This window comes from Nerophis lumbriciformis, linkage group LG04 (assembly GCF_033978685.3).
Source record: "Nerophis lumbriciformis linkage group LG04, RoL_Nlum_v2.1, whole genome shotgun sequence".
NCBI classification, from domain to species: Eukaryota; Metazoa; Chordata; class Actinopteri; order Syngnathiformes; family Syngnathidae; genus Nerophis; species Nerophis lumbriciformis.
The window spans coordinates 41,936,805-41,950,000 of NC_084551.2; the positions used below are offsets into that span (position 1 = coordinate 41,936,805).

Sequence of the window (13,196 nt, forward strand, 5' to 3'; positions counted from 1 at the left end):
TATATATATATATATATATATATATATATATATATATATATGTATGTGTGGGAAAAAAAATCACAAGACTATTTCATCTCTACAGGCCTGTTTCATGAGGGGGGGTACCCTCAATCATCAGGAGATTTTAATGGGAGCATTCGCATACCATGGTTTATATAGGGCACAGAGTGGGTGGGTACAGGCTGGCCTAGGGGCGTGGTGATTGGCTCATGTGTTACCTAGGAGGTGTTTCCGTCTATGGCGGCATGTTGTTACAATTTTGCTGCGCTTGTTGAGGGATGACAGGTCTGGACGGTAAATAATAAACAGTTTCTCTTTCAAGCATAGGTTGCATCTTTTATTACCACTATTGTAAGGTGTGCTGGATGCAAGAATTTGCCATGTTATTGAATATTCAACATTATTGTCTTTGAGGTCCCAAATGTGTTTGCTGAGTTCTTTGGTATTTCACAGGTTTTTGTTCCTGAAAGAAGCCTTGTGATTGTTCCATCTGGTTTTGAATTCTCCCTCGGTTAATCCTACATATGTGTCGGATGTGTTAATGTCCTTGCGTATTACCTTAGATTGGTAGACAACTGATGTTTGTAAGCACCCCCCGTTGAGGGGGCAATCAGGTTTCTTTCGACAGTTACATCCTTTGTTGGTATTGGAGTCGCTCTGTCTGGGGGTCGACGGCTCATTTGCAATTGTTTTGTTGTGGTTTGAGATGATTTGTCGTATATTGTTCATGCAGCTGTAGCTCAATTTAATGTTGTTCTTGTTGAATACTTTTCTTAGGGTGTTGTCTTTGGGAAAGTGTTTGTCAATCAGATTGAGGAATTTGTGTCCAATGTTCGTTGAGACGTTTTTGCTGTATGGGGGGTTGTACCAGATGATGTCGTTTCGTTTTCTGTTCTTTTTTGGCTGGTTTCCTGGCGTGGGTTCATAGGTGAGGGTGAAATTGTATCCGCTTTCATCAAGGGCTTTTTGGTACGGGGGGGTTGCTTGGTCAAATTCAGCTTTGCTAGATGACAGCATCGATAGCCTTTTATTGATTCCGGTAGGTATTCTTTTCGTGGTGGTGGGTGGGTGGTTGCTGTCATGGTGCACGTATTGGAGTGTTGTGTTGGGTTTCGTGAATGGTTGGTAGCTGTTATTTCTCAGGTTGAAAGTGACGTCAAGGAAGTTGACGGTTTGCTTGTTGGCTTCAATCGTGATCCGTAGGCCGTTCTCTTTGAAAATTTGGCATATGCGCTTCTTGGTATTCTCGCTGCTCCTTGGCGAGGCGCGACACACTGCCAGTCCGTCATCACGGTAAATACCAAGGTTCAGATTGAGGCTAGCAAGCTGGGAGAGGAGGAAACTCCCAACGAGTTCACACGTTTCTGCTCCGTCAAAACTTCCCAAATGTTGCATTGTTCTTTTTTTGCCATGGTGTACGGTTGTGGATGAGAATGGAGTTTTTTGCGTGGATGATGATGTTTCTTTCGTTGCCTGTGATTGAGTCGTAGTCTGAGGCGAAGTCTAGTGCTTGAGTCAGTAGGTCTTGCGTGATGGAAGGGTAAAATTCCTCGATATCAAAGGAGATAAAGTTGTGCTGTTGTTTGTCTTGGATGTTGTTGAACCATTTGATTACTGCTGCTGTATTTCTCCATTGGTTGAGTGGTGTTTTGTCCTTGATTTTTGTGTTGACTCTGTCCAGGATTATTTTGCTGATTTTTCCTATTTCAGATTTAGTCAACCTGAGAAATAACAGCTACCAACCATTCACGAAACCCAACACAACACTCCAATACGTGCACCATGACAGCAACCACCCACCCACCACCACGAAAAGAATACCTACCGGAATCAATAAAAGGCTATCGATGCTGTCATCTAGCAAAGCTGAATTTGACCAAACAACCCCCCCGTACCAAAAAGCCCTTGATGAAAGCGGATACAATTTCACCCTCACCTATGAACCCACGCCAGGAAACCAGCCAAAAAAAGAACAGAAAACGGAACGACATCATCTGGTACAACCCCCCATACAGCAAAAACGTCTCAACGAACATTGGACACAAATTCCTCAATCTGATTGACAAACACTTTCCCAAAGACAACACCCTAAGAAAAGTATTCAACAAGAACAACATTAAATTGAGCTACAGCTGCATGAACAATATACGACAAATCATCTCAAACCACAACAAAACAATTGCAAATGAGCCGTCGACCCCCAGACAGAGCGACTCCAATACCAACAAAGGATGTAACTGTCGAAAGAAACCTGATTGCCCCCTCAACGGGGGGTGCTTACAAACATCAGTTGTCTACCAATCTAAGGTAATACGCAAGGACATTAACACATCCGACACATATGTAGGATTAACCGAGGGAGAATTCAAAACCAGATGGAACAATCACAAGGCTTCTTTCAGGAACAAAAACCTGCGAAATACCACAGAACTCAGCAAACACATTTGGGACCTCAAAGACAATAATGTTGAATATTCAATAACATGGCAAATTCTTGCATCCAGCACACCTTACAATAGTGGTAATAAAAGATGCAACCTATGCTTGAAAGAGAAACTGTTTATTATTTACCGTCCAGACCTGTCATCCCTCAACAAGCGCAGCAAAATTGTAACAACATGCCGCCATAGACGGAAACACCTCCTAGGTAACACATGAGCCAATCACCACGCCCCTAGGCCAGCCTGTACCCACCCACTCTGTGCCCTATATAAACCATGGTATGCGAATGCTCCCATTAAAATCTCCTGATGATTGAGGGTACCCCCCCTCATGAAGCAGGCCTGTAGAGATGAAATAGTCTTGTGATTTTTTTTCCCACACATACATATATTGCGCTCTACTACGGTATCGAGCACTATTTTTTGGATAACCTTATTAAGACATATATATATATATATATATATATATATATATATATATATATATAAGAAATACTTGACTTTCAGTGAATTCTAGCTATATATATATATATATATATATATATATATATTTATTTTACTATATATATATATATATATATATATACAGAAATAAAATAAATACTTGAATTTCAGTGTTCATTTATTTACACATAACAATTCTACTCATTGTTGTACTTGAAAGTGCAATGCTTTGCAGCCAGAAGCACAGCTTGATGCTTACTAAAAAAAACAACACTTACCTTTCACTATTTGAGTAGCCTTTGTTCTGCCATTTGCGTACTGGCGAATGATCTCTGAATCCGGGAACATATCCTTCACGGATTTGTTGAAGACATCCGCAAATGAGAACGGGATGTTGCTTCCTGCTATCAGCATAGCCATCTTTGTCTAGGCATAAGTTACACCCTCGGGTTTCCATTTAGCGAGGTGGCCCATAATACTGGGCTGTGACCGGTGCTGCGCTTCCGCCACCTTGTGATTCGCTGACCGTTCTTGAGTGAGTATATCCGTTCGTTCCATTCATTTTGGAACTTACAAGCGTATTTCTTTATCTTACTCGTCGTCGGCGTCGCCATAGCTGTATTTTCCTCGTTCTTCTGCTTTGTCTCCTTGTTGTGTGCGCAGTTGTGCACTGCACTCTCTAAAAACCGTAGATGTTACAACGTGATTGGGCAGGTACGCTGTTTATATCGTGGGAAAGCGGACGTGAAAACAGGCTGTTGACTCCTCAGTCAACAGCAGAGAGCGAGAGTTATGATAAACGCCCATGCGCCATTTGCGGCCCACAGCTAATGTTTTAAAGGCCCACGGCACATTCTAAAAATACTATTAAAATAAACAAAAACATAACAAAAGTGAAATAAAGAAGCTTAAAGGTGAAATGTAATTTAGAAAAAGTTGCAATGTTGACTAATAAAACAAAGCTTTTTTTTTTCTTTCAAACTGTCATTGCTCAAAACATAATATTGAATCAAAATCAATGTTATTATGAATTATTGACCTATCCTATTATGGACCATGTTCCGCGCCTCTATTGTCGAAGCAGCTGATTGTAGCTGAGGCCGCAAGGTAGTTGGTGCCGTCAAGCTGAAGAAGGAGTCCTATCGGGTTCTTTTGGCTCATAGGACTCCTGAGACAGCGGACAGGTACCGACAGGCCAAGGGGTGTGCGGCTTTAGCGGTTGCGGAGACAAAAACTCGGACATGGGAGGAGTTCGGGGATTCTGGACCACCATCCGCCGCCTCAGGAAGGGGAAGCAGTGCACTATCAACACCGTGTATGGTGAGGATGGTGTTCTGCTGACCTCGACTGCGGATGTTGTGGATCGGTGGAGAGAATACTTCGAAGACCTCCTCAATCCCACCAACATGTCTTCCTATGAGGAAGCAGTGCCTGGGGAATCTGTGGTGGGCTCTTCTATTTCTGGGGCTGAGGTTGCTGAGGTAGTTAAAAAGCTCCTCGGTGGCAAGGCCCCGGGGGTGGATGAGATCCGCCCGGAGTTCCTTAAGGCTCTGGATGCTGTGGGGCTGTCTTGGTTGACAAGACTCTGCAGCATCGCGTGGACATCGGGGGCGGTACCTCTGGATTGGCAGACCGGGGTGGTGGTTCCTCTCTTTAAGAAGGGGAACCGGAGGGTGTGTTCTAACTATCGAAGGATCACACTCCTCAGCCTTCCCGGTAAGGTCTATTCAGGTGTACTGGAGAGGAGGCTACGCCGGATAGTCGAACCTCGGATTCAGGAGGAACAGTGTGGTTTTCGTGCTGGTCGTGGAACTGTGGACCAGCTCTATACTCTCGGCAGGGTCCTTGAGGGTGCATGGGAGTTTGCCCAACCAGTCTACATGTGCTTTGTGGACTTGGAGAAGGCATTCGACCGTGTCCCTCGGGAAGTCCTGTGGGGAGTGCTCAGAGAGTATGGGGTATCGGACTGTCTGATTTTGGCGGTCCGCTCCCTGTATGATCAGTGTCAGAGCTTGGTCCGCATTGCCGGCAGTAAGTCGGACACTTTTCCAGTGAGGGTTGGACTCCGCCAAGGCTGCCCTTTGTCACCGATTCTGTTCATAACTTTTATGGACAGAATTCTAGGCGCAGTCAAGGCGTTGAGGGGATCCGGTTTGGTGGCTGCAGGATTAGGTCTCTGCTTTTTGCAGATGATGTGGTCCTGATGGCTTCATCTGGCCAGGATCTTCAGCTCTCGCTGGATCGGTTCGCAGCCGAGTGTGAAGCGACTGGGATGGGAATCGGCACCTCCAAGTCCGGGTCAATGGTTCTCGCCCGGAAAAGGGTGGAGTTCCATCTCCGGGTTGGGGAGGAGACCCTGCCCCAAGTGGAGGAGTTCAAGTACCTAGGAGTCTTGTTCACGAGTGAGGGAAGAGTGGATCGTGAGATCGACAGGAGGATCGGTGCGGCATCTTCAGTAATGCGGACGCTGTATCGATCCGTTGTGGTGAAGAAGGAGCTGAGCCGGAAGGCAAAGCTCTCAATTTACCGGTCGATCTACGTTCCCATCCTCACCTATGGTCATGAGCTTTGGGTTATGACTGAAAGGACAAGATCACGGGTACAAGCGGCCGAAATGAGTTTCCTCCGCCGGGTGGCAGGGCTCTCCCTTAGAGATAGGGTGAGAAGCTCTGTCATCCGCGGGGAGCTCAAAGTAAAGCCGCTGCTCCTCCACATCGAGAGGAGCCAGATGAGGTGGTTCGGGCATCTGGTCAGGATGCCACCCGATCGCCTCCCTCGGGAGGTGTTTAGGGCACGTCCGACCGGTAGGAGGCCACGGGGAAGACCCAGGACACGTTGGGAAGACTATGTCTCCCGGCTGGCCTGGGAACGCCTCGGGATCCCCCGGGAAGAGCTGGACGAAGTGGCTGGGGAGAGGGAAGTCTGGGCTTCCCTGCTTAGGCTGCTACCCCCGCGACCCGACCTCGGATAAACGGAAGAAGATGGATGGATGGATGGATGGATGGACCTATCCAAGGTTCCGATTACTTCACATTAAATATTCCACTTAGAAAAATATTTTTGGTGGAATATTTTGCATGTTTTGTGTGTTTGCCATTAAAAACATAGTTTTGTTTGACAAAAAAGGGCGGAAAACAAACAAACAAAAAAACAACATAAAAAAAACTAAAACATTTTGAAATGAGGAATAGATCTGAAGTTAATGTAGACTCCAGATATTTAAGCGTTAAATATAAAATGTATGTATGCCCTGGCACACCATTATCATCATTTCATGACCGAAGCAAAACACTTTTTACACTTTTATACTGAAATAAATACACCTACAACTTATTAAATAAAAACATAGAAAAAACTACCAGCAGTGGTAAAGTTTAGATCCATGAAGGAAAGAAAAAAGTGAATGAATGTTTATAACTGAAGACATTTACATGTGTATACACATTTATTTTATTTTATTTTTAATTTTTTTAATGAATTAAGTAACATTTATGACAACCTTTTTCCAAAACAGATATAACAGGATAATGCATACGTTATTAATTTTTTTTCAAAACGCTTACAAAAAAGTGGGACCCCAAATATTTACTGTGGGACCCCATTTGGAAAATTCCAAGCGCCAACACTGCTGTCAACAGAGGAGAAAAATGCTTCATTTAAATAAACATATTATTTATAAAGCAAGGTCGAGTATCATTGGCAAATTTTCACCTAGTCCTGGCCGTGGCGTGCTGCCCACCTTGGCACGCATATTTGTGTCCTCTTTTTGGGATTTCAGAATATGGTCAGCCTAGGCTACAACAACATGTAAAAGCGAGCTGGAAGACCCTCTTGCCTCGTTAAGATCTCCCGTTTGGCAACACTTCGGCTTCGCGGTGCGATACAACAATGGAGGACGAGAGGCGGACAAAACGAAAGCGGTTTGCCGACATTGTTCAGCAGCAGTAGGGTATGCTTCTGCCAACACATCAAACATGCTAACCCATTTGAAGCAGCACCACCCCCAAGTGAACATCGCTTCAACAAAGAGAAAGACGGGCGTCGTGCAAACACCGCATTCAAGCAGCCTCTCCTAGGCGGGTGAGACAGGGCTAAAGCAATAACAAATGCCGTTGGTGTTTTTATAGCAGCAGATTTAAGACCATATTGCAATAAAAACTAGATTTTGACCCACCTCTATGGTGGATGAACAATGAGCCCATATATCCTCTTACTGCCAAGTTAGCCAGGCACTACCTCGCCATACCTGCTACCTCCGTGCCCAGTGAAAGGGTATTTTCCACAGCTGGAGACATTGTAACTGCAAGCAGGTCTGCTCTTTCTGCAGACAATGTGGATAAACTGATTTTTCTGGCAAAAAACGTGAAGATTGAGTGAAAGTCACCAGGGTTAAAGACTTGGGCGGGGAAAAGAAAAGTTAATATGAGGCTGAGTTGACTTGAAACTGTTTAATGTTGCACTTTTTGTATGCAGAAGAAAAGTTTTGTCATTTTATTTAATCTAAGCAACAACTTGAGGCAATTTAATGTTGATTAACATGGACCCCGACTTAAACAAGTTGAACAATTTACAAACCCCGTTTCCATATTAGTTGTGAAATTGTGTTAGATGTAAATATAAACGGAATACAATGATTTGCATATCATTTTTAACCCATATTCGTTTGAATGCACTACAAAGACAAGATATTTGATGTTCAAACTCATAAACTTTTTTTTTTTTTGCAAGTAATAATTAACTTAGAATTTACTGGCTGCAACACGTGCCAAAGTAGTTGAGAAAGGGCATGTTCACCACTGTGTTACATGGCCTTTCCTTTTAACAACACTCAGTAAACGTTTGGGAACTGAGGAGACACATTTTTTAAGCTTCTCAGGTGGAATTCTTTCCCATTCTTGCTTGATGTACAGCTTAAGTTGTTCAACAGTCCGGGGGTCTCCGTTGTGGTATTTTAGGCTTCATAATGCGCCACACATTTCCAATGGGAGACAGGTCTGGACTACAGGCAGGCCAGTCTAGTACCCACACTCTTTTATTACTATGAAGCCAGGTTGATGTAACACGTGTCTTGGCATTGTCTTGCTGAAATAAGCAGGGGCGTCCATGGTAATGTTCCTTGGATGGCAACATATGTTGCTCCAAAACATGTATGTACCTTTCAGCATTAATGGCGCCTTCACAGATGTGTAAGTTACCCATGTCGTGGGCACTAATACACCCCCATACCATCACAGATGCTGGCTTTTCAACAATCCGGATAATTATTTTCCTCTTTGGTTCGAAGGACACGACGTCCACAGTTTCCAAAAACAATTTGAAATGTGGACTCGTCAGACCACAGAACACTTTTCCACTTTGTATCAGTCCATCTTAGATGAGCTCAGGCCCAGCAAAGCCGACGGCGTTTCTGGGTGTGGTTGATAAACGGTTTTCGCCTTGCATAGGAGAGTTTTAACTTGCACTTACAGATGTAGCGACCAACTGTTGTTACTGACAGTGGGTTTCTGAAGTGTTCCTGAACACATGTGGTGATATATTTTACACACTGATGTCGCTTGTTGATGCAGTACAGCCTGAGGTATCAAAGGTCACGGGCTTAGCTGCTTACGTGCAGTGATTTCTCCAAATTCGCTGAACCCTTTAATGATATTACGGACCGTAGATGGTGAAATTTCTAAATTCCTTGCAATAGCTGGTTGAGAAAGGTTTTTCTTAAACTGTTTAACAATTTGCTCATGCATTTGTTGACAAAGTGGTGACCCTCGCCCCATCCTTGTTTGTGAATGACTGAGCATTTCATGGAATCTACTTTTATACCCAATCATGGCACCCACCTGTTCCCAATTTGCCTGTTCACCTGTCGGATGTTCCAAATAAGTGTTTGATGAGCATTCGTCAACTTTATCAGTATTTATTGCCACCTTTCCCAACTTCTTTGTCACGTGTTGCTGGCATCAAATTTTAAAGTTAATGATTATTTGCAAAAAAAAAAATGTTTATCAGTTTGAACATCAAATATGTTGTCTTTGTAGCATATTCAACTGAATATGGGTTGAAAATGATTTGCAAATCATTGTATTCCGTTTATATTTACATCTAACACAATTTCCCAACTCATATGGAAACGGGGTTTGTATTGGGGTGTTACCATTTAGTGGTCAATTGTACGGAATATGTACTGTACTGTGCAATCTACTAATAAAAGTCTCAATCAATCAATCAAAAAAAGCACTTTATATGTAGAAAGGTTTTGTTAAGAAACCATTCTGAGCCTTATTTAGTTTTTATTTGACATATGTTGACCACATTAACCCTGGCAATGTATGTAAAATGTATGTTATTGTTATGCTTAGCATTCATGACTGCCTGCTGTTGCACTGATCAGCCTAATGGTGGCTCACATCCATCACACACAGAGCTATTTCTATTTTGGGGCAGAATTATTATAGTGTTCCCAATGTTAAAAGGATAAAGCCATTGTTTACAAATTTGGTAAATAAATAACCAAAAAATGTATATATATATTTTTGTTTTTTACTGTACCGAAAATGAACCGAACCGTGACCTCTAAACCGAGGTACGTACCGGACCGACATTGTTGCACCCCTAATATTTAAAAATGAATATATATATATTTATATCCATCCCTTACCATCCATTTTCTATACATGAATATTTATATGCATACATACAGTATATGTATGTATATATGTATATATAAAGTACCAAGTTTACAGTTGCAAAATTTGTATTTATTTATTTTTTCATCTTGTGAGGTTACAATTTTTTTTCCCCCAACCATCTTTTATTCTGTTAACTCTCATTAGGGTCGCTTGAAGTCAGGTTGTGGGGGCAGCAACCTAGGCAGAGAAGCCCAGACTTCCCTCTCCCCACCTACTTTGTCCAGCTCTTCCAGGGGATCCTGAGGCATTCCCAGGGGATCCCGAGGCATTCCCAGGCCATCTGGGAGACAGTCTCTCCACGTGTCCTGGGTCTTCCCAGTGGTCTCCTACCAGTCGGACCTGCCCAAAACACCTCCCCAGGGAGGCGTTAAGGGGACATTCGTACCAGATGCCCGAACCACCTCATACGGCTCCTCTTGATGTGGGGAAGCAGCAGCCTTACGTTGAGCTCCTCCCAAATGACAGAGCTTCTCACCTGACAGAGGAAACTCATTTCAGCCGCTTGTATCCGTGATCTTGTCCTTTCCGCCAAAGGTGAGGATAGGGACGTAGATCGTACAATAAGCTTCTTTTTCACCACGACAAACTAATGCAGGGTCCACATTACTGCAGACGTCACAGAAGCCTGTCAATCTCATGATCCACTCTTCCCTCACTCATGAACAAGACCCCAAAGTGCTGATTTTCATCCCAGTTGCTTCCCACTCAGCTGAGAACGGATCCAGTGAAAGCTGAAGTTCCTGGCCAGAAACAGCCAGCAGGAACACATCATCCGCAAAAAGCAGAGACCTAATCCTGCAGCCACCAAACCGTATCCCCTTAACTAGAGATGTCCAATAATATCGGCCTGCCGATATTATCGGCAGGCCGATAAATGCTTTAAAATGTAATATCGGAAATTATCGGTATCGTTTTTATTCTTTTTTTATTTTTTATTTTTTATTAAATCAACATAAAAACACAATATACACTACAATTAGTATACCAACCCAAAAAACCTCCCTCCCCCATACACTCATTCACACAAAAGGCTTGTTTCTTTCTGTTATTAATATTTTGGTTGCTACATTATATATCAATATATATCAATACAGTCTGCAAGGGATACAGTCCGTAAGCACACATGATTGTGCGTGCTGCTGGGCCACTAATAGTACTAACCTTTAACAGTTAATTTACTCATTTTCATTAATTACTAGTTTCTATGTAACTGTTTTTATATTGTTTTACTTTCTTTTTTATTCAAGAAAATGTTTTTAATTTATTTATCTTATTTTATGTTTGTTTGTTTTTTAATTACCTTATCTTCACCATACCTGGTTGTCCAATTTAGGCATAATAATGTGTTAATTCCACGACTGTATATATCGGTATCGGTTGATATCGGTATCGGTCATTAAGAGTTGGACAATATCAGAATATCGGATATCGGCAAAAAGCCATTATCGGACATCCCTACCCTCAACGCCATGACTGTGCCTAAAACTTCTGTCCATAAAAGTTATAAACAGCATTGGTGACAAAGCGCAGCCCTGGCGGAATCCAAGGGTTCCCAAATGCATGGAACATGGTCCACGGACTCATTGTCCAGCGCCTCCCTCGTAACATGTTTAAAGTTCTTCCGGAGGAAGGAATGAAAACTCTCACTGACGAGGAACTCTGCCAGACGTTCCCAGCAGACCCTCAATATGCGTTTATCTGGCATTTTTATAAAATAGAAACTTTAAAATTAAAGTTTAATCAGTGCAAATTACAACTAATACTGTATAGTATTACAAGTTTTTTTTTTTCAAAATTGAAATTCTTGTAATGTTGCTGTTTTCTTTTTCATAAAAAGATTGAAAAAAAAAAAGTCTACATTCTTATTCTTGAAAAATGACAAGTTATATCTAACTCAATATTTATTCTTAAACTATATATATGAATGATGAATAACAATGTTTTGCTTTTATCTATTTGTCGTCAGTCTTACCTTGAAGAGCTGGTTCGTCTGCGTGAGGCTCAGCTGGCCGAGGCCACAACGCATCACAAAGCGCTTCAGCAGAGCCTGGTGGACACACACCTGTCACACTTGCTGGAGAAAGAACAACTAGAGTTCATCATTTTGGAACTGCAGGACCAACTGTGAGTTGTGGTTGGCATGGTAACTAGGTGGCGTGTGCCATTTCGGACACGGTGAGGGGACTTGAGGTCACATGGTTACATGCAAAATATCTAATTTGTGGAAAGTCTTCTTTCTCTTATTCTCAAATTATTCCTTGTGGGCCAATTAATCCCTTTAATGAATACTTCAGCACGTGTTGCATCTGAAGAGTACCATCACCACTGTGATTAAATGTAAAAAAGTCATTGGTAAGTTGGTAACGTCATATGATGTGTGCAAGTTAGTCCACTCAATCTTTCAGAATAATTATTTTACACCCAAAGTGGATTTATGACTATGAATGTTTTTAACTTTTTCTCCAAAAGTTGAAGCATAAAAGGGAATGAGAAAATATTAGCTGTTGGTCGAGTGGAACCTGTTAATGTCGACGCCCCTCATGCTGACTGACTGACAGACATAATTGCTTAACAAACCATAACCAAAACTGAAATTATCCACCTTGACTTTGTCCAGAGACACAAGAAGAATGGGCTATGATAAAGGAGTTAATTTTTTTAAGCTTGTTTACATGCTGTTCCTTCATTTGTGAATTTTTTTTGTTTACATGGTTATTATGTTTTATAATCTTATCTAACAGAGCTGCTGTGCTATAATCACATGTATTGACTAAAATGATAATCAAGCTTACGTACTTACTTAAAAAAAGGTGCATTTTGTTAGTTGCTATGGTAGAGTCAGCCTAATTCTGCTTTTTGAAGCTTAATTTTCACTGAACAGGAAGTCAGCTTTTAGACCATGGGTCCCCAAACTACGACCCGCCGGCCGGATACGGCCCGCCAGCGTCCAAAATCCGGCCGGGCATGTGGGAAGTCCCAAGTTTAAAAAATATATATATACATATATATATGTGTGTGTGTGTGTGTATATATATATATATATATATATATATATATATATATATATATATATTAGGGGTGTGGGAAAAAATCGATTCGAATTCGAATCGCGATTCTCACGTTGTGCGATTCAGAATCGATTCTCATTTTTAAAAAATTGATTTATTTTTTATTTATTTTTAATTAAAAAAAAAAAAAAAATTTATTATTAATCAATCACAGCAATACCATAACAATGCAATCCAATTCCAGAACCAAACCCGACCCAGCAACACTCAGACCTGCAATAAACAGAGCAATTGAGAGGAGACACAAACACGACACAGAACAAACCAAAAGTAGTGAAACAAAAATGAATATTATCAACAACAGTATCAATATTAGTTACAATTTCAACATAGCAGTGATAAAAACCCATCATTGACATTATCATTAGACATTTATAAAAATAAAAAAAATGAACAGTGGCTTACACTTGCATCGCATCTCATAAGCTTGACAACACACTGTGTCCAATATTTTCACAAAGATAAAATAAGTCATATTTTTGGTTCATTTAATAGTTAAAACAAATTTACATTATTGCAATCAGTTGATAAAACATTGTCCTTTACAATTATAAAAG

The 13,196-nt window shown here is 41.5% G+C and overlaps 1 protein-coding gene across 4 annotated transcripts in view; it reads left to right on the plus strand.

The window, feature by feature from the left end:
• rundc3b (RUN domain containing 3b) overlaps positions 1-13,196 on the plus strand; it is a 104,022-nt gene that overhangs the window by 67,513 nt on the left and 23,313 nt on the right. For all 4 annotated transcript variants that reach the window (XM_061955797.1, XM_061955804.1, XM_061955802.1 and 1 more), the window contains exon 8: positions 11,538-11,695. In XM_061955797.1, coding sequence (XP_061811781.1) covers positions 11,538-11,695 — 158 coding nt within the window. The remainder of the gene's footprint in view (positions 1-11,537; positions 11,696-13,196) is intronic.